We start from the raw sequence: 22113 nt of genomic DNA on the forward strand, positions 1-22113 counted from the left end.
TCCAAAGTGCTTTATGTATAAGGATTCTATTTGTTTATGTTTACTGCATTAGAAATTAAAACTGATAATTTTATAATTTTTTATTAAGAATAAACTATTACATATTAAAAATATAGTTTATGACAAATAAGTTATTTAAAGCAAAAGAACATAATGAGATGAATAGCTTTGTTTTATAGGTTATAAATCTCTTTATTGTTTAGCTTAATAGATGACTAGGGTCTTATTTATGCTTCTGTAAATCTGATGAAGTACCATATCCTATAACTCATTGGAGAATGACTGTGAGAAATTCAAATATATTAATATGTTAATTCTGTATATACTGTTTTTACTTGGTCTTGGGGCCGCCCCAAAGTTGTCCAGATTATATTTTGAAAACTGTTATTCTATAAGATTGTCATCTAGAAATATAGGAATCAGAAAAGGATGGACCCTTGTATCTTTTTTTGCTATAAGGATTATTGTGCTCTTGTTACTTTGTGTGGAGATTCTGAGTATATTTTTGTATTTGTCTTGTGGGGCTGAGGATTTAGCACCTCTTTTGTGGTAAATAAGTTTTCTACTACTGAGCTGTCCCCCAGCATCATATTGAGATTCTGAAATGATGATTAGGTTCTTTATATAACTTCCAAGCTTTCCAATTAAGTGTTGGTTTGGTATTTGTGTGTGTGTGTGTGTGTGTGTGTGTGTGTGTGTCTGTGTGCACATGTGCTCAGGCATTTTACCATCATAAATTTATTCCTACAGGAAAATAGATTTAAAATTTGAAAAATTTCTAAACTTACCTGAGCCAGCCTGTTACCTTAGATTTTACTGTTTAGTAAAATTTTAGTTTTTTTAGATTTTAGGTTTTTTTCTTTTTTCTTGTCTTTCTTTTTTTTTTTCATATTCCCTTCCCTTCCTTTCATCCCTTTATACATGATGTACTTTCCCTTGGTGAGGCTGGCATGAATGGGTCAATATTTGACATTTGTAGAATTAATGGACTCTGAATGATTAAAAATTAGAATAATGGGCACACATTGTGTCTGGAAAAAACCATTTTTGTTAGATAAATTAGAACAGAGATAAGCTTTGTTATATAATAAAGTATTCTGAGGGCCTTTTAAATGGGCTTTCATGTGTTATGTAGAATGACAGTGCGTTGTTAATAGCCTCAAGTCTAATTTTAGAGTATCAGTTATTAAACCATCAATAACTTCTCTTCACAATGCTAGATGAAATACTGTTCTTTAGATAGGTCAATATGTTAATGTATTGGGAATCTTTGAAGTTTTTTGCTTTCAAAATTACAAATCCTAAATTCTGAGTCATTCTCTCCACTATTTCTGTATTAAATTTTGTGGGGAAAATATTCTTGATTGCTTTTTGCTTATTTGGCTGTGAACTGCAAAGATAGCATTGAAGTAAATGTACCTCACAAAATGTGCTGCATAGGATGACTGATACTCATTCCTTAGAATTGAGTCCTTTTGAGTCCATGCCTAGTTTTTGACACACTAATTTAACTATGAGTAGGCCTGCTATTTATTCCTCTGATTTGATGGTCTGTGGTGTGTTCCTTAGAAATAGATTTACTTTGGGAGTGTATTTCCTGCAATATGTCAGGCTGATGTTAATTTTGCAGACTGTTCACTAGATAATTGGCTCTGTTGGCTTAGTCATTATTCATGTTTAATTATTGTAAGCTATATTAATAATTACAGGAAAGTTAAAATCTTTTTGGTTTATATGAGATGACTGAAAAAGTGTATATTTAAATAAAAAAATTACAGTAAAACACATTGCCATTAATCCTCTTCAAATACTCTCCCTTTCTTCAAACATACTTATTCCATTGTTCTTGCTACTTACTGAAGCAGTTTTGGAAATTCTTTTTTTTGAGTCTTCAGTTGTATTGTTGTGGCTACCCCATGTCCTAAATCAATTAAAAATTTTTCACTTTCATGGTCATTTTGACTTTGGGGAAGATTCAGAAATTGCAAGCTGCCAAAGCTGTGAATAAAGTAAGTGGGCAAGGGCATATATGAGGTTTTTATAAGCTTGTCTTTCTGTTGGATGACACACGGCAGCGGCAGTCACTGAAGAAACTCACTAGACTGGACCAGAATTTAGAATAAAGTACATGAAAGGATGTAGAATAAAGTACATGAAAGGCTGCAAAGAAACTTAAAACTGGACAATATGAGTATATTATGTAATTACTAACAATTATATTGTTATATTACATAGCTATTATATTGTTACATTACTAACAATGTAATATAACAGTATAATAGTGTCACCAGCATAACCTTATAGTCTAAATAATGTTTCTTGTTAATTAAGGACATGTCCGTGTTCTTTGACAATTAAGTAGTTGTCTTAGTAACTTTTCTATCGTTGCTGAGGCAAAGTACACTCAAGATCAAAAGAGGAAAAGTGTATTTAGTCCACAGTTTTAGAGGTTTCATTCCATAATCATCTGGTTCCGGGACAGAGTGGCTTCACAGAGGAGAACAATTCATCATGGGCAAAAGCAACAAGATGGCAGGTGGCAGGGGGATAGCAGGGACAGGCCTCTTTCTGTCCCTTAAATTGTGTGTAGGCCACCTGCCCTAGGGCAGGTGTAGAACTCATACCCTTAATTTCAGCATTGGACTATGAATCGATCACAAACTGTTGACCTACCCCCCTCTGAAAAGCCCTCCTCCCTTGACTGCATGAGGTTTTTTGGAAACATCGAGACACAAACCATAACAGCATTACTAATAGATGTTGACATTTCTTGGTGGAGAATTTAGAAGTGTGAGTAGAATAGCTAGCCCCATAGCCTTCCAAGTAGATGAACAAGGGCTGTGAGTGGGCAGAGCAAAGATTTTTATTAAGTTTTACAGTTGCTCTATTACAAGAGAAAAGTGGTACTCAAGTGCAAAAAGTATATGCCGATGGCTTCATTGGGGTAATTTTAGCCAGGAACACATTTATATTGCTAGTTATTTGTATAACCTTTAAAAAAACCCAACATATCTGATTTGTTTACCATAGAATTTGCTGCAATGGTTTTCCTAGATTAAGATCTGTTGATCAGCTATAAGTGATTGTTGGATAAAGGTTAGTAACTATCAAGAATCTTTATTTTTACAATAGTTGATTGTAAATCACTCTTTGGGAAAATGAATAGCAAAACCAGTTGCCTCTTAACATGTCTTAATATGCTTAAATCTGAATAGTCATACATCTTTCTTATCCAGAAGGAATTTGTTGAGTGAAAAGTGAAAGGATGATGGTAAAGTATCTCTTTCTGTGTTTTTATTAGACATTTTAGCTTAATATGATCTAGTACTTTTTTTTTTTTTTTTTTTTTTTTTTTTTGTCTTTTTCGTTTTTATTGGTACCAGGGATCGAACTCATGACTGCCTGCTTGCAAGGCAGGCTCTTATGCCGCTGAGCTAAATCCCCAGCCCCCTAGTACTTTTAAAATTTGTTGCATCTAGATCTTGTCTGTTAAATGAAAACCACTGAACAGTTTTTAAAAGGTTAGTAGACTGTTTTGTCTTTTACTAAGTGTTGATTCAAAGTATTATGAAGCCTTGACAAAACTTTTGCATGTTTGCTTTTTTAAGAATTTCAAAACAACTCATTATTATGTAATTTTTCAATTACATAATAACTTTTTTCTTCTCTTTGGAAAATAAGATGTCTCAGTGAGCTGTGTGGTTAGGAGACTAAGTGATTCTATAACATTCATTTATATTTTCTTTATAAACTTAACTCTTCGGTGATAACTTTATGTCTGTAGCTTTTATTTATTTATTTATTTATTTTGTGGATACTGGAATCTTGTGCTAGCCAGGCAGACACTGTGATGGCTGGCTATATCCCTGGCCCCTTCTATATGGTATTTTATTAAGATACTTTTGGGGAACTTTAGTACATGAATGCTACCATCTTTGATAGTAAGAAATATAAGAAAATTTCTGCTTTAATCAAGAATAATTTTAATGCAGAGACAAAACTTCAGAGAACTAAGTAAGTATACCTGTCTTAACTTACACAGAAAGTTTTCACTTTGATAGGCAGTATCATTGTAATGAATGAAACTTAGAAACTGTTTTCAGAATTCCCTGGACAGAAATCTAGTACAAGAATTTAATGATCTTGATCCTCTATTTCGTCTTTGATGACTGATTTAACAGTTTGTAAATACATACAATATTAAAAATCAAATGGCATCTTTGGATAAGTTTCTGTTTTTAAGAATTATTGCCATTAATTTTTGCTTTGAAATACTTATTACATACCTTAATATAATTAATAAGTAATTATATTTTATGGTTAAGAGTGAGAGTAGAAACTTGAGTTTCTTTGTATTTTTGGGGAGTTGGGTAATCGTGGGCTCCCAGCTGCTAAGATTGTGGGGATTAAAAGTGATTATGTGAATAAAGTGCCAAGAATAGTATATGAGATATAGTAAGAGAGATATGTTGCTTCATTAATATTACAAACATTGTATTATAATCAGAAGCAAAAGGTTATTTCAGAAGTATGTTTGGAAAGTACAATCCATCTCTAATATCATTCAGGGATTAATTTTAGGATAACTTTCCTCCTCCTGCAGATGCCAAAATCTGAGGTTGCATATATCAAGTGCCAAAAGTATTTGATTATAAGCTGTAGACATCCTTTCATATACTTTCCTTAATACATTGTAAATGCTGCATAAATATTTGTTACACTATATTGTTCAAGGAATCAAACGGAAAAAAGTCTGCTGGTGTTCAGTACACATGCATGTTTTTGCATGTTTTCAATCTGTGATTGGTTAAATCCACACATGTGAAACCTTCATGGATACAGAGGGCAAACTGTACATCCTTTATATGACCAGCAAAAATTTTATCTGCAAGGAGAAAGAAACTAGGGTTCTTTTTTTTTTGTTTGTTTGTTTGTTTTTGGTACTGGGAATCAATCATGTTTGTCAGGCAGATGCTGGGCCATTGAGCTACATTCTTGGCCCAGAAACTAGTGGTTTTTATGTACAACAAGTCTGCAGGTAGACAGAGCTGTTCTCATTTTATAGTTAAGAAAAATGAGGCTCAGAGTGATTAAAATACTGGCCTTAGGTCATGACATTATTAAATGACGTTACAGGGTTATAGTCCTTTATCTTTTCTACTGTTTACTTCCTTTTCCAATTCCTGGAGAATCAAATGCAGGGATTCCTAACTTAATTTTACTTGAAGGAAGTGTGTATGTGTATGTATAGGTATATGTATGTATATGTATCTGTATGTGGGAAATACACATCTTTTGAGAGGTACCTGTCTGTGTTTTGAAGGGATATTTGTCTGTCTTAGATGAAACATGTGCCCTGTTGGAGATAGCCCCTGTTGATTTGGTGTCCTGTCATATAGGGCACACTTTTGCATGCAAGCTTCATGTATAGTCATCTCTGTGAGCATGACACTCTGAGTGTGCTAGTAGTTGTGTGTAAGACTGTGAGACTGTGCATGTGTGTCTTTGTGAATGCTTTTGAATCTGTACATAAGTTTGCCTGTGTGCATATGCCCATTTTTGTGTCTGTAGGTGTGCCTTTTTATATGTGTGCTTTTTCCCACTTTCTGTCTTTATAGTGTGATTTTTGTCTCTGTGTCTGTGTATATGTGTTGAGAGACATGGGGTTAGAGAGAATGTTGCCAAATAGAATACTCCTAGAGATAGCAGAAAACTTGGAAAATATTGATAGAAATGATTTTGGGAAGAGACCCTGAAGGATATGTATACCATGTAAGCCTGGAGATTAATCAGGCTTGGATTTACTGTTTAATCATAGCTGTCTGACTGAAATATTAATGTTAGTGAAAAAGATAGAGATAGAAGAAACAAATTAAACTGACAGGATGTCAAGTAGGTTAAATGTTTCTTTTTTAAAATATGAGACTGAGATGTTTTTTAAGTACTTAAAAACTTACTATTCACTTACTACTTTTCCAACATAATTTTTAGAGGAAAGAGATATCTAGACCACTCAAAATATTTCAATACAGCCTACATTTTGTTCACTCTTATTTAAAATTCACAAAGCTATTTATTACTTTTATTTAAAAATTTAACTAGTATTCATTGGGCATCTCCTGTGTACCAGGTACTTTATTAGGTACCAGGGATATGGTTGTGCAAAGTATAATAGGAAAGTCTTCTCTAGTGTCAGTTGCATTCAACAGGAGAGGTGACAGTAAATAATGACTGATTTTTTTTTAAGCCAGGAAAATATGGTAAGGAATGTTGAAAGGATCTATATATTTTGGTATTAGGTGCTTAGTGTTTATCATTGCTTTCAAAATACATAATTTATATCTTATTGTCTCTGGTAAATTTATGGAATGGTAAATTGATATTCTTGTATCTATTATATTTAAAACAGCAAAGGCTGTGCTTGTCCAGCAAGTTAGAGATGACATTGAGTGTAATCTTGTTTCTGTTTTATAACATCTCCATTTGTTTATCCAGCACTGGTAATCTAGTAAGGGGCTAATCTAGGCTCTTAATTTTCCTATTGTTCCTGACCCATCAGCCTTTATAGCACATCCTAATGATTGTGACATTATGCTCAGGGATCATTAGTAAACTGTTCTGTAAGTGAATTTGAAAATAAAAGACTGACAGGAGTTCTGCAGTAAATTCAATTATTTATGAGCCTAAAGAATTGTATAATAATACTTACTTGTATAGATCTGTTTGGGAATAGAAAAATATTCTCACTTTTATTATGCTTCCACATGTTGGATTTTCAGATGCTGAGATCTATTTGTGGATACTTTCTTTTATTTAGGAATATGACTCATAGAAAGATGCTCTTTTATGTACTCTTTTATATGAATGTGCTGTTTCGTGTACTAAGCCTTGTTCTAGGCAGCAGTAAAACAACAGCGACTAAAATAAGTCCTCTTCCTTACAAAGCTTGCTTCATTCAAGTAGGGAAGACTCAAATAATAAAGTAAATGTATGTAGCATCAGGGAGGAAAGCACAGGATTGAAGAAAAAATAGCTGGGACAGTGGAATAGGTATTGCTGGCTTTACAGGAGAGTGTTCTTTTACAAAGGGAGGTCAGGAAAGGCTTCACTGGTAGATGATAAAGAGAAACACACAACAAGCAAGAGAATGAACTATTATGATTATCTGGCGGAGAACTTTTCTTGGCCTTCTGTTCCTGTTTTATTATAACACCAGGAAGCCAATTTACAGCAAGCCATTTTACCTGGAAGGGGATGGAAGGCAGATTAGGAGTTGGGAGTGCATATTCTGTAGAACTTTATAGAGCATTTAAAAGACCAAGGTATTACTCTGAGTACGATGGGAAGTCATTGGAAAATTTGAGAACATAGAGGATGAGATGATCTTAGATTTTTAAAAGGTCTTGCCAATATGTTAAGCACATGGAGGAGGAGAAGCAGGGCGACTATTGTGACAAAATAAGTAGAAGAGATAATGATTTGGATGGGCCATGGAGGCAAAAACATTTAGTTTCTCATTATGGTTGAATGAAAAAGCTGATGAAATTGGCTGATAATCTTTAGAAAAAATAGAGTTGGTAATGATAAGATTGTAAATACTGTGGAGTAGATTTGGGTGTCAAAAGCTGCTGTTTGGTTGGATATATGATGTTGATTTATTGATAGCTTTTGTTGTCTTATAAAATGCAAAATAAAATTGGACAAGTTGAACCCCCTGCTGATTATTTGACCCTGACACTTGTGGGTGATTAATGAGGAAAGATGTAGACTGAATGGGTGATAGAGATTGCTTTACTATTTTAAAAAATCATAGTTTATTACTTTCAAGTACTGGATAACTTCATAAATTTTAAAAATTTATGGATCAAGATCAAAAAAGTGTCTTAGAAAAAGTATCCGATTTTGTTGTTGTTTTGTTTTTGTTTTTGTTTTTTTACCAGTACCAGGGATTGAACTCATGACCACGCACTTGCAAGGCAGTCGCTTATGCTGCTGAGCTAAATCCCCAGCCCCAAGTATCCGATTTTGTGGTGAACAACAGCATACTGATACTATATTGTTGACTTGTGCTACAGTGCTTTATTTCCTCAGAAGAAACATGTGTCTCATCCATCACTGAATAGATGGATTTATTTAGTAGTACAGATTGAATATTCCTAATCAGAAAGTCTAAAGTTGGAAATACTCCAAAATCCAAAGCTTTCAAGCGGACAGTTTCATGCCTGAACTAGTGTACTAGGTCTTAAATGAAAATGCAGGTGCTTAAAAATATTGTATAATTTATTTTGGGCTATGTGTATAATGTGTATATGATACTCAAGTACATTTTGTGTTTAGATTTGGATCCCATCCCCAAGATATATCTCATGTGTATATACATATTCCAAAATCTGAAAAAAGCCAAAATCTAAAACAGTCTTGGTCTTGATGTTTGGTAATGAATATTTAACTTGTGTTGCTATTTATACTTAATGTAATTATATCTTTTCATTGAGAGGATTATTGTTTGAAGTCACAGTTCATAAAATATTTTAAAATATTTTGTTTTCTTAGAGCATTTATGAAAAATCCTACTTTATGTTGCAAAAATTTAAATACTAATATAATATTTAAATACATTTTGCACTTTTTTGTGTACATTTTTGGTGTAAAACACCATATGAAAGGTGAAGTTTTATTGTTACTCTGTAAATGACATTTCATGTCAGCATGAAATTGTTAAATTCATCATAAAACCTAGAAACTGTGCTTACTTTTTAAATACTAAATATAACAATAAACTGCTTTTGAAATTTGTTTTGTCAGTATTGTATTTATTTTAATATGCATCTTTATATAATGTAATTCTCTTCTAAAGTAAATCATCTGAATTATTTTGAGTTTTGACTAAAAATTTTGACCTTGAAAAATCTGACATCTCTTTTTGTGTAATTAATATCTTTAGATCCAAAGGCAGAAACCAGGTTATATATCACTGTTAATGACTTTGAGTTTCATGTCTACAATCGTTCGGATCTTTATGGACACCTTCAAGAGTTGTTTGGTTTGGAGCCAACAATAATTCCACCCAAAGAAGATGATGATAAAACTCGTGAAAATGGAAGAACAAGGACCAAAATTGAAAGGTTCAGTGTCTCACTTGAATTTTGTTAATCTCTGACATTTCAACCTTCGCTGTTATTAGAATATCATTGTTGTATTCATCTAAACAATCTGATTTTTCTTTGTAAATTAAAATAGTTTTCCAAATTATTAGGTAGCTGGTAAACGTTAAAATAATACAGAATTATTTAATGTAAGAAAAGTTCTACTTCCCTATTCACTAGTCCTGTTTCCCTGTACATTAATAACTGTGTTTATTAATTTGATTTTTATCTTGCATATATGTACATATATATACCATATATGCATATAAGGTATATATACAGATTTTTTCTGAAAGTCACATTTTACCTTACTTAGTCTATATTGTTGTATAATTTACTTTTTATATAGCAGTGTATCTTTAAAATCTTCATATATTTGTATAAGCAAAACTGTCTTAATGTTAAAAATACATTGTAGCTGGGCAGAGTAGTATGTGCCTGTAATTCCAGCTCCTTAGGAGGGTGAGACAGGATGATCATGTGCTTGAGGCCAGTGTGAGCAACACAGTGAGATCCTATCTTATATATTTTTGTGATATCCTGTCTTAAAAACAATTCTGTAATAGGGCTATTAGATTTTAATATATTTGTAAGTAAAATTTTATTGGAACATAGCCCCACCCATTTTTCTTTTGTTTTAGTTACATGTTTGCAATACGTTTGAATATGTTTTCAAAGGGAATTAGGGAATTAGTACATATACATTAAATACTTTTGCTTACATATTGTTTATGGCCATTTTGTGCTGTAGTGACAGAGTGATTGTGACAGTGACCATATGTAGTCTACAGAGCTTAAATTATTTGCTATCTGCATCCTTACAGAAAATATTTGCTGATCTCTTATGTAGAATAAATGAGAAAAAAAAACTGAAGATACTTAATAGAGATACAGGCCTAGTGGGGAAAGTGTAGAACCCCAAGGAGCTGCCAAAAGACTATAAAGACCAAAGTCCACTTGACCCTAAGTATACACATTGTCAGCTGCAAATCAAAAATGGTCATAAAAACCAAATTGTATCTATATTGAACATGTACACTATTTTCCCTTGTCATTCCTTATACAAAAAGAAGGAGTTCTGCCATTTGCTACAACATGAATGAAAGGAAATAAACCAGGCCCTGAAAGACAAGTCCCAGTTGGTCTCACTTCCATGTAGGATGTGAAAAAGTTGAATTCATAGAAATGGAGAGTGTACTGATACTTAAGGGGGCTCAAGAATGGGAAGAAGTTGTAAATATGTTCAAAGGATACAAAATTTCAGTTAGCAGAAAAGAGTTAGAGATCCATTATACAATGTGGGTAACTAAAGTTAACAGCAGTTGAAATTTGCTGAGTATAGATTTTAAGTGTTCTCACCCTATAAAAAAGGTAAGTATGGGAGGTATGTCTTAAAATCCTAGCTGGATTTTGTCATTCCATAATGAAAAGAAGAGCAAGGAGAGGAAAGGAAAGGTTAAAAAAAAAAAAAAAAAGAATAAATCCAGTTTTCTAACTGAAATGGTGATTACTCTGATCCAGGGAACGCTGGCGGAGGAGAGCAGGAGGAATGGTGAGGTACACCTTACTGGCAGCAGCTTCAAAAGTATGACTTTTGAGTCATTTGGTTATTAGGGAAATATGTCTGAACTTTTCATCTGAACTCTTCAGTGAATTGCTGTGAAATTTTTGTTTCTTAAGTTTGTGTATTTTGTATATAACCAATTTTCTTATTCTTGGTTTATCATTTTAATTTTACTGCTGGAAAATTATTTTGGCTCAAGGTAATGGGCAAGGGAAGAAAAAGGACTTAATTCCTTTGGAAAGGCTTAAAATAGCAGAAGAAATAAAGGTGACTTACACCTTGATCATTTGTTGATTTATTGATAGCTTTTGTTTTATAAAATGCATGGTTAGTCATGGGCATCATGATACATATAATAACAACATATTATACTGCATAGTTTTGTCCTGCAGACTTACTATTCTAAAAACCATAGTTTTGTGTTAAAAATATAAAAGCTGATATGAAAAAGTACATTTTGTATTATTTTCTTACATGATCATTTTTTACAGAAATCGTGTTTAGGTATATTTGAAACTGTACAGCTGGTGTTAGTAATGTATATTATGAAGAAGTTAACTCTATCTCAGGTTTAAGAGCTTACTCAAGTCCATTTTATTTTTGTCAGAGTTAAAGTAAAAACAGAATCCCAAGACCCCACATCTTCATGGAGATCACTTATTCCAGTCATAAAAGTCAATGTGAGCACAGTAAGTAAACTTTGTTACAGTTAATGTTTGATAAGTTAAAATATAAAACTTTTTATTTTACAACTATAACTTTCATGGAAGAAAAAGTAATTTTATGAAACTTTTTAATTACTATTTCTGTAAAGTATGAAACTATTATTTTAATACCAATATTCTGTTAGGACAAGTTTTTTCCAGTCATAAATATGATTTCTACACAAATATTTAAATTGCTTTAAACTTTAAATTTCTTTCAATTGCTGGTATAAGTTGACCAGTAGAATAACTTAAGTAGCAGGTAGTGTGGAAGTGGAATTCTGGTTTTTTGTAAAGATGTTTACTGTTAGGTCATCTGAGGTCAAAACCATGACCAGAATAACATCGTATAATATCTATTATCAATTTTTTTTAAGGGACGTTTGGCTTTTGGAAATCATTACCAACCTCAGACATTGTGCATCAACTTTGATGATGCTTTCTTAACTTATACTACAAAACCACCATCAAGCCATCTTGACCAATTCATGCATATTGTGAAAGGAAAACTTGAAAATGTTCGAGTCATGCTTGTTCCTAGTCCAAGATATGTTGGTCTTCAAAATGATGAGTAAGAAAAACTTACAAAAATGTAACTTCTTTTTAGCTAATATAGAAGAACTCAGCATCCTTTTAATTTGTTTTTACAAGTTGTGCGATAATTAGGCATATTTCTCAATCTGTTAAAGCAGTTAATAGTCTCGTCCTGATTAAAAGGATAATTAAACATAGTTTATTCAGTAATCTTAATATGTTTTAAATTTTAAAATATGTTTCTCTGTGGTTTTACCTGTGACTTTTGTACCTTGACATTATATTTTGGAAACTTAATTTGGGCAATTAATTCCTGAGATTTACATATTAGGAAACACACATTACAGGTGAATTTTTTCTAGAAGGTATAATTGGTAAATTGATGAGATTCATTACCAATGAAATACCATTTTGTGTTGTTATAATTGAAAATTGAATCAAAATTACTTTGGCAAAATTGATGATGTTAGGATGGATAGTAGAGTTTTGAGACCCATTTGATATTTAAACCGCAAACTGGTTTTCTGCCTAGCATTGCAGAGTTTTGTTTTCCTTCAGTATAGTTGTTACTTGTGTTTAGGACTGATGTCAAGTACATGATACATAGTAACCTCATCTCAATGTGCTGAGATGTTTACATAGAAGTATAGTAGGACTCTGAGAAAACAGAAGATTCATAATTCCTGTCTGACTCCTTGTTGTACATTCATGGATTCCCATGATCTTTTTTACCCTGGCTCGTTTTTCTTTTTTCTTTCCTTCCTTCCTTTCTTTTTTCTTTCTTTGGAGGAGACTTGTTGAATTTGTGTAATAAATACAGAGTTTCTGTTATGCCTCAGCTTTTATCTTTGTGCATAAGCAATATAAGATCTTATGAGATTATGGGAAGCATAGTTACTGCTTTTTAGCTCTAACTCTGCTGGTTTGCTATTAGATATTCTCATTACTGGCTAGGCTGTGGATATACCAGGTCATGAACTCAGTTAAATATCTGCAGGAATGTAGACTATCCACATAATTTTATATTTGTGGTAAAAGCTATAATATTGAGTTAATGTGGAATTTTTGAAAAGTACTAGAAAGTAAAATGCAAAAAGTTTTGCTATAATAGTTTTAAAATTATGTTGTTCATTCTTAAGAAGTGTGAAGATTGATTAATCTTTGTGATATGGCACATAGGTAAAAGAAAATTGTTGACTTTGTGTATGCTGTATTATTTAATGAATGAGTTAATTTTGATATAAAAAGATAGTATCTTAAAGAAAAGTTACTAAAATTAGATTAATAGTTTGTGGGAAACTGATAATAAAGAAATGTTCATCCCAGAATTTGAGTTTAAGATACTTGATTTAAATTTATTTTGCCTGATTAACTAAATGTTCTTAGAAATTGATTACATTATTAAGTACAGATAAAAATGATAACTTTTCTCTTGTTTAATGTTTTTGAATGATTATACTTTATGCTTCTGGATAAAATGGTATTTAATTTTATAGTGTTATTGTAAAATGATTTAATTTTAATTTTAATTTTGTTCTGTTATAAATGAAAAATTGATATATCTGATTCAAAACATAAGATGAAAACTGTAAATCAAAAATTCTTTTCTTCTTGAGCTAATTTACTAGTAAATTTTCAATGCCATTTTACTACTTAGTTTAATATAGAATAAAAGTGGGAAGTTTGTTGATTGTCTACTTGATGTTTTTCTTCCACTTAAAGATGTAAGTTCCAATGTCTTTTGTAGATTTTTTTCCTTTCTGTTTTTTACCTTTTATGATCATTAAAGTAGGTGTATTTAGTTTGTCCTCATACCTTTCCTTATAGACCACCAAGACTAATGGGAGAAGGTTTTGTGGTGATGCAGTCAAATGATGTTGACATTTACTACTACATGGATGAACCAGGTATTGTTTCTTCTATGAGATGCTAGTATTTAATAATATTCCAGACCTCTTACTTTGGATATAAATAAGCATCATCAATGGTAAATGTGGTAATAAGACCCTTTTCCTAAAAGAAAGCTGTCATTTGTTACAATACTACTTTAGTATTTTAGGATAAAAGAAAACCAGTTGCAATCTTTTCTTCAAATTATATTTTCTCATTTGTACTTCAAAAATTGAGAATGCAAATTACCACGAGTGAAAAATTTGAGGAATATGGTGATAAGTAAGTTAGTTTCTTCTGTTTAGCTGAGGAAAAAAATCACTGTGTTAGATTTGAGGCTTAAAATTTAAATATCAAAGTCTAGCTAGTTACAGTAGCTTCCATTTGATCAAAGTAGTATTAGGTTTTTATGAACTGTTTATATACTTTAGGAGAGGTAAACACAGAAGAGATTGGGGATTGTACACCTGGAATTTATGAAGAAGCAGCATCTGACATAAAGAAATATCTCTGTGACATTATAAAAGAACTTAAAACAGAAATACTAAGGCAAGTAAAGGAAGATAAAAGAAAAGTAATAGAAGAAATGCTAAGCACCTCCCAAGAAGACACAGATGGAAGAATGGAGGAGCGTAGAAACAGGAGGGAAATCTTCAATGAAGAGTATAAAAGAAAATCTAGAATAAATGAAATAGATTTAAAGAGATTTCCAGAAAAGTAAAAACTCCATAGAAAGCTGGTAAAACTGCTTGAAAGAAACTAAAGATAGACTATCAAACCTGGAAGACAGGTTTTCAGCTTGCAATTGTACAAGGAAAGATCTCTTAAAAACAACAACCAGGAAGTAACAATACAAAGGCTAGAAGATGGTAAAAGGATCTATAACTTAAGAATAAAAAATGTGAGTGAAGAAGCAGGAATAACACAAAGGAACTACAAATGCTATTCACAGAAATAATTAAAAAAAAACTTCCCAAGCATAGGAAAAGGAAATGCTTTTCAGATACATGAGGCATTCAGAATTCCAGCCAGCTATAACCAAAACAGAGCTACACCCAGACATATGATAATCAAGATCCCAGAAATTCAACACAAGAACAGAATATTAAACGCTGTCAGAGAAAAGAAACAGATCATCCCTAAAGGAAAATCCATCAGAATCACGACAGACTTCTTGATACAAACCATCAAATCAAGAAGTATTCCGTGCCCTGAAAGAAAATAACCCCAACCCAGATTGATGTACCCTGAAAAACTTATATTTCAAAATTAATGGAGAAACAAGTTGCTTCCATGACAAAGAGGAACCGAGGGAATTCATGACTACCAATCCAACCCTACAAAAAATACTGAAGAACATTCTAGAGGAAGAGAAAAAAGACCATGGTTTCAGGAAAAGTGGCAGAGGGGACTCACTGAACGGGGTAGACAGTGGAATGAAGGGGAAAAGTAGACAACTAACAGCAGAAAAATAGTATGGCAAGGATGAGACAGAGAAGGTTGGCCACAATCACTAATATGGATGGCCTTGATGTACCAATAAAGAGAAATACAGGCAGAGTAGTAGATCAGGAGATAGGGCCTATCAACATGCTCTATATAAGAAATATAACTACCCTGAAAGGATTATGGACTGAAAGTCAAAGATGAGAAAATTATGTGCAACGTGACAGAGAACCAGAAAAAAATGGATGTAGCTTGCCCATCAGTTGTAGATTGGTTGGAAAGATATAGTACTTTTATACAATGGAGAACTACTGAGCTAAAAGAAAGGAAAACCTTGAGGCTCTTGTAGGTGAATAGATACAACTTGAGATCAAGCTCCACCACTTAGGTAAATAGTGGATTGCCAACCTAATCTAAAAACTAAAGGAGTTAGTGGGATACAAAATGTACAGTGCACCCTGTGAAAGTGAAAGGGGAAGGAATTGTTTAAAAAGGGAAGACAGGACATTGCTAATCTTGTATCATAATTTGAAACCTGTGTTGTTTTCATCGCTGTTTAGTTTGCTTATATTCTGTTCCAGTTTTGTCTACTTATACTAGATTTGAGGGCATAGACAGCTATTCCAAAGATAGCAGGATATACTACAGCAACCATTTTTAAGTTCCTGTTAACTTAATCTGAAGCCCTGTATTGCTTTCACTGTCTTGTCTTGACTGATTTTATTCAAACCTGTTACGTTTGCTAGTATCAAGTCTGAGAGTATAGGCAACTTCTCTGAAGACAATAAGATACTCATTCTGGTCTGACTATTACCCTCTTTTGAAGTCCTATAATGTCACCAAAGCTTTGTTTTTATTGATTTTGTTCTGTAGTGCTATGCTCAACTTTATTGTACCTGATGATATGGGCAATTGTGTTGAAAATAACAAGAGACATCGTGATAACCATTATAGATCACCTTGTATTGTGGTTTTGAGTCATGTACTATGTCCATGCTTTTGTTTTGAATGACCCCATTTTGGTTTTTTTTCTCATTTAGTTTTATTCTTTCAAAATAAAAATTTGGTGTTGGAACAAGGAAGAATATCATCAAGCTGTTAAACTAACTCTCTCTTTTCTATCTATGGAACTGTGCAAGGCCAGATTTTCTGCAGATCCTTAAACAGTAGATTGAATGTAGAAGCAGCTGAAAGAATATACCAATTTTTTATTAAGCTAGATATTAAACAAATTTACCAAAATGATAATACCAGTACTTCTTACTACATTGTTTTTAAAAAATGTAATTTCTCTTCATTAAAACAAAATGAAAACTTCATTTAGTTTGCATTGTTATCTTTTATTTTCATATTTTGTATTTTTATTGTTTCATTAAATTTTTTATTATGTCAGTATGTACAGGATTCTATTACAGTTTGCTGAATTGTAATTCTGAAGCCAAGACCAGGCCATTAATTTTGAACACAGTAAATTTTGCTATATTTAATCCAGAAAACTCTAGGATTCTTAGTAATTGTTAAAAGTATAAATATGTCTTAAGTCATATATAATTTAGAACTGCTGATGTAAGGAAACTTGTTAATGGTCATTCTAAGTAGCTATCTTTATGTTGTGTATTCCTGAATATAGGACTTGTTCCAGAAGAAACAGAAGAAAACATTGAGGGAGAAATAAGTAGTGAAGACTGCAAATTGCAAGACTTACCTCCATGCTGGGGACTAGATATAGTTTGTGGTAAAGGAACAGATTTTAATTATGGACCATGGGCCGATAGGCAGAGGTACTTACACAGATAATATTGCAAATAAATCTTTCAAATGCATTAAATAATACTTGATATTTTAATGAATAAACTAGTTTTGTATAAACCACTTTATTATATCATGTTAGGTTTTCACTAAATATTTTGTTCGAAATAATTACTAACTTATAGAGAAACCACAGAAACCGCAGCAAGTTTGCTTTGAAGGATAAGTTAATTTATTAAAAAGATGGTGAATGAACAGTATATTTATTGATTCCTTTGTCCTTTTCTGGTAATTAAACAGCAGTTTACTAATTGATCCTCTACTGTATGACAGGAATTGTTGTGCAGGTAAGGATTCAAAAATAAAGGATACGTGTAGTTTAGTTTTAGTGGGCTAGGGCTGCCATAAATCACTACAGATGACAAAGCTTAAGTAACAGAATTTTTACTCACGATTCTGGAGGCCAGAAAACAAAGTTGATTCCTTATGTGAACTTTGTGAAAGAGACCCTAGAGGCCTCTCTCTACAGCTCGTGTCCTTGTCTTCTCATGGTGTTCATATATACAATTCTGTGTCTAAGGACAGTAGTCATGGTGGATTGGAATGTACCCTAATGGCTTTATTATTATTTTATTACCTCTGAAGACCCTATCTCAGCTATAGTCACATGGTGACATAAATGTTAAACATTAGGAGAGAGATGAATTATAAAAGACTTTGGTAGCAGTAACATGGGAATTGAATTTTGGAAGAGAAGTAATAGTTCACTAGTTAAAAGAGTGGGGTGAATAATGGAGGCAAAGAATGTTGACAATGCAAGGGAGGAGCTTTGCAGATGCATGAGGACAGTAGAAAATTACTCTGTAGGTTCTGTAGTAAGAATTCTATAGTAATTAAGTATGGATGTTCTATTGGAGGCAAAGAAGAGGGTTTTTTTGGTATTTTTGAAATGTCTTGTTATGAAATGCCCAGGCTGGCCTCACATTCCTTGGTTCAGGAGATCCTCTCCTCCTGGTAAACTGGATCTACAGTATTTTGCTACCATTTCCAGCTGTCTGAAAAATTATTACTCATTCTATTAACATTCATTTTTATTTCTAAGAGCATTTTTTTTTTTACTTACTGAGTTTGAAACAAAGGCAGAGATATATTATGTATTATTAATTATAAGGGAATATCTAAATTTTTATTGAAGTGGACATTGTTTGAAGTTATTTTAGTTTTTCTGTTCTTGAGCTAGATTTCTTGAATAGAAAACTACAGATTAACTCACTGAAGTAGATACTAGTGGGTCATTGATAGATTAATGAAAGAAATGAAAGTGCTGATGTTGACTCTTGATTTGCTGATCTTTTTATACTTTTATATTTTCTGTCAGTTCTTTCTTTACCAGGTGAACAAATGAAAAACTTGTGGAATGCTTTTAATTGCTCACAATACACTTGGGTAGTCAATTTTGGACTTAGCTGTGTTTCACCTGATAGTATATTCATCAAGCGCTCAAAGTTTATTGATTTCTGGAAATGTAGAGGATTGGAGATAGGAATCATAATGTAATGTTGGTAGAGTGATTTTAACTCCTTCTCAGAGGTAATTTTAGATAATATGTCATTATTCTTTCTACTTCTGTAGAGATTGTCTATGGAAGTTTTTCTTTCCACCTGATTATCAAGTTTTGAAAGTTTCTGAAGTTGCACAGCCTGGAAGACCAAGACAAATACTTGCTTTTGAACTACGAATGAATATTATTGCAGATGCTACAATTGACTTGCTGTTCACTAAAAATAGGGTAAATATTGTAAAAAAAAAATACATGATGGTATTTAAAATTTGAATATTATTTTCTAGAGTATGTACTTTCTGGTGATCAACCCTATACTTAGATTCATTTCCATGAGCTTCTTCCCACACCATCAAATAATTGGATGGTTCTTACTTTTTTGCTATTATTACTACCAAATAATGAAGAGAAACAAACAGTAATACTAGGCCACCATTCTGTATTCTTATTTTCTCTTTTATGCCTGGATAAATTGTTTCAATGTAATTTTGGTAGGAATTTGAGCTTTTGTTGCTTGGAACAAAGTATCTCATATTATTGAAAATTGTATTTCTCCTGTGATGACTAAAAAGTAAAGATGATGGGAATATAATAATGAATTATTTGTATGAATTCATTTCTTTTGTTAGGAAACAAATGCAGTACATGTAAATGTTGGAGCTGGCTCATACTTAGAAATTAATATTCCAATGACAGTTGAAGAAAATGGTAAGCTGTGACCATTACTTTTTTATTTTAAATAATTAACGATTGATATATGAATAGTATAGTTTGTTGGTCCTGTTAGCATTAATAGATTTTTTTCTTTTTATTTTTTTTCTTAATGGTGCTAGGGATCAGACCTCAGGGCTCATGTATACTTGTTAGGTTTTACATCTCAATATTTTCTTTTTTTAAATTTAAGTTTAGTTTTTAACTGATTAAATACAAACATAAAATTTTATACATCTGTGGGGTACTATGTGATGTTTTGATACATGTTACATTGTGTAATGTTCAAATCAGAGTAAACATATCTGCCTCCTCAAACATTTATTTTTTTCCTTATTGTAAAAGTATTCAAAATGCCTTTCATCCAACTTTTTGAAATATACAGCACATTATCATTGTCTATAGTCACTTTGCTTTGCAATAGCGTGTCAGAACTTTTTACTCTTGCTTATTTCTCACTCAGTCATTTAACAGTCTCTCCCATGCCACCTTCCTCCCTAGCCTTCCCTGCCTCTGGTAAGAACCCATATACTCTCAATCAGATCAATATTTTTAGATTTCCTATATGAGTTAAAATTATGTGGTACTTTTTTTTTTCTGCCTGGCTTGTTTTGCTTAGTGTAGTGCAAGTTCCACCGTGTTGTCAGAAATGGCAAAGCTGTATAGCTGAATAGTGTTCTGTATGTACCATTTTTTTTTTTTTTAACTCATTCTCCAGTTGATGGACAGTTTGGCTGTTTCTATTTGAAGAGTATTGTGGATATTGCTGCCATGAAAATAGGGGTGCATCTGCCTCTTTGATATACTGAATTAATTATATATATTCACTCAGTATAATTGCTGGACCATAGGTAGTCCTAGTTGTAATTTTTGAGGACCTCCAACTATTTTCCATAATGACTATACCAGTTTACATTCTTACCAGCAGATGTGGGACTATTTTGATGTTTTCTTGTGCCTGTAGTTATTAAATTGTTTCATAACTGAATTATTTTAGCACACAGAACAATATTTTAATTGAGTTAGAGCTTACGATTCTGTTCTTTTATTATATCCCATACATTTCTTTTATAGGATTGAGGATAATTTGCTTAACATATGTTAGGCTGTTTGCATTGGGAGAACAGGTGTTGTGTCATTCATAGGTGTTCTGTTTTTCTAAGTGCTGAACTTAATAACTGACAGGTGGTCAGAACTGATTGCTGATAGGCTTTGTTTTAGATTGTAATATCAGTAGATTTTGTCATGATGTAAATTGCGTACTTTGAAAAGTGTAACTTTGAGAAAGCAAAACATTTCATATTTAAAATATTAACTAGTTCCTGCATAACTAGTTTTATCTGAGCTAGTACAGTATAAGTTCATTATATTAGAAGATGCAGACAACAACCACAAACATACTCAGCCGCTTTTATCTTTGAAAAAGGTACTAAACATGTTCACTGGAACAAAGAAAGAAAGCCTCTTTAATAAATGGTGCTGAAAAATTGGCTTTCTTTATGCCAAAGATTAAAACTAGACACATATCTGTCACCATGTGGCTAACCTAAAGTCAAAAGGGATCAAAGGTCTAACTACTAAAACAGAAACACTAAGTATACTGGAAGACAAGGTGGGTAAAAATCTTGACAACATAGGAGTAGGCAAAGATTTCAGGAACGAAATGCAAACTGCTGGGGCTAGAGATTTAGCTCAGCGGCATAAGTGCCTGCCTTGCAAGTAGGCAATCATGAGTTCAATCCCCGGTACCGATAAAAAGGAAAAAGGCCAAAAAAATATATTAAAAAAAAAATAGATGACGAAATGCAAACTGCTTAAGAAGTATTTCATAGAATCAACAACTGGGATCTCGTCTTACTAAAAAGTTTTTTCATATCAAAAGAAATCACCAGCAGAGCAAAAAAAAAAAAAAATCACAGAATGAGAAAAATTGTAGCCAACTATCCTTCAAACATATAAAAATTTATATTAATTCTAAATACAAATATAAAGATTTATATTTAGAACATAAAAAGAATTGAAAAAATTCAGGACCTCCAAATTCAAAGATCCCAATCCAAAAGTGGGCTCCTGAGATGAATTTACTTCTCAGATGAAAAAATTCAAATGACACATATATGAAAAAACTTTCAACATCTCTGGTCATTTGTGAAATGCAAATTAAAACAACACTGAGACTTCATCTTACTCCAGAAAGAATGATTATGATCAAGAAATCATCCAAATAACAAATGCTGATGGGCTGTGGAGAAAAAATGAAACCTTCTCCACTGTTGGTGCGAGTGTTGACTAGTACAACAACTGTGGAAATCAGTGTGGAGATTCCTAAAAAAACTAGGGTTGGAGGTCCCATTCAATCCAGCTATTCCTCTTCTGAGTATTTTCCCAGAAGAATTGAAAACATCCAACCACAGCGATATATGTGTACCCATGTTTATAGCAGCACAAGTTTTAGTAGTTAAATCTTGGAAACAACCCAAACACCCATCAACCATGAAATGGATAAAAAAGATTTTTACACAGTGGAGTACTACTTAGTCATAAAGAAAGATAAACTTGAGACTTTTCTAGGTAAATGGATGCAACTTGAGACCCTCATAAGTGAAATAAATCAGACTTGCATATGTATCATATTGTCTCCCTAGTGTAAAAAAACTGAAAGTAAATAGGATCCAAAATGTTCAGTAGATATTGTGAAAAGGAAAGGGGAAGTGCTCAAAAGGAAACAACGATTGGGTTAGGGGAAAGGAGAAAAGAAAGAAGGAAAAGATTACACACACACACACACATACACACACACACGATAAC

General features: G+C 32.5%; 1 protein-coding gene across 7 annotated transcripts in view; it reads left to right on the forward strand.

Moving 5' to 3' along the window:
• Bltp1 (bridge-like lipid transfer protein family member 1) overlaps window positions 1–22113 on the forward strand; it is a 180208-nt gene that overhangs the window by 19256 nt on the left and 138839 nt on the right. For all 7 annotated transcript variants that reach the window (XM_063260728.1, XM_063260733.1, XM_063260732.1 and 4 more), the window contains exons 8-14: window positions 8945–9125; window positions 11318–11399; window positions 11792–11985; window positions 13776–13855; window positions 16915–17065; window positions 18666–18822; window positions 19224–19302. In XM_063260728.1, coding sequence (XP_063116798.1) covers window positions 8945–9125; window positions 11318–11399; window positions 11792–11985; window positions 13776–13855; window positions 16915–17065; window positions 18666–18822; window positions 19224–19302 — 924 coding nt within the window. The remainder of the gene's footprint in view (window positions 1–8944; window positions 9126–11317; window positions 11400–11791; window positions 11986–13775; window positions 13856–16914; window positions 17066–18665; window positions 18823–19223; window positions 19303–22113) is intronic.

The sequence above is a fragment of the Cavia porcellus genome, unplaced genomic scaffold, assembly GCF_034190915.1.
Source record: "Cavia porcellus strain 051 isolate PalLab524CR breed Dunkin Hartley unplaced genomic scaffold, mCavPor4.1 scaffold_14, whole genome shotgun sequence".
In the NCBI taxonomy this organism is placed as follows: Eukaryota; Metazoa; Chordata; class Mammalia; order Rodentia; family Caviidae; genus Cavia; species Cavia porcellus.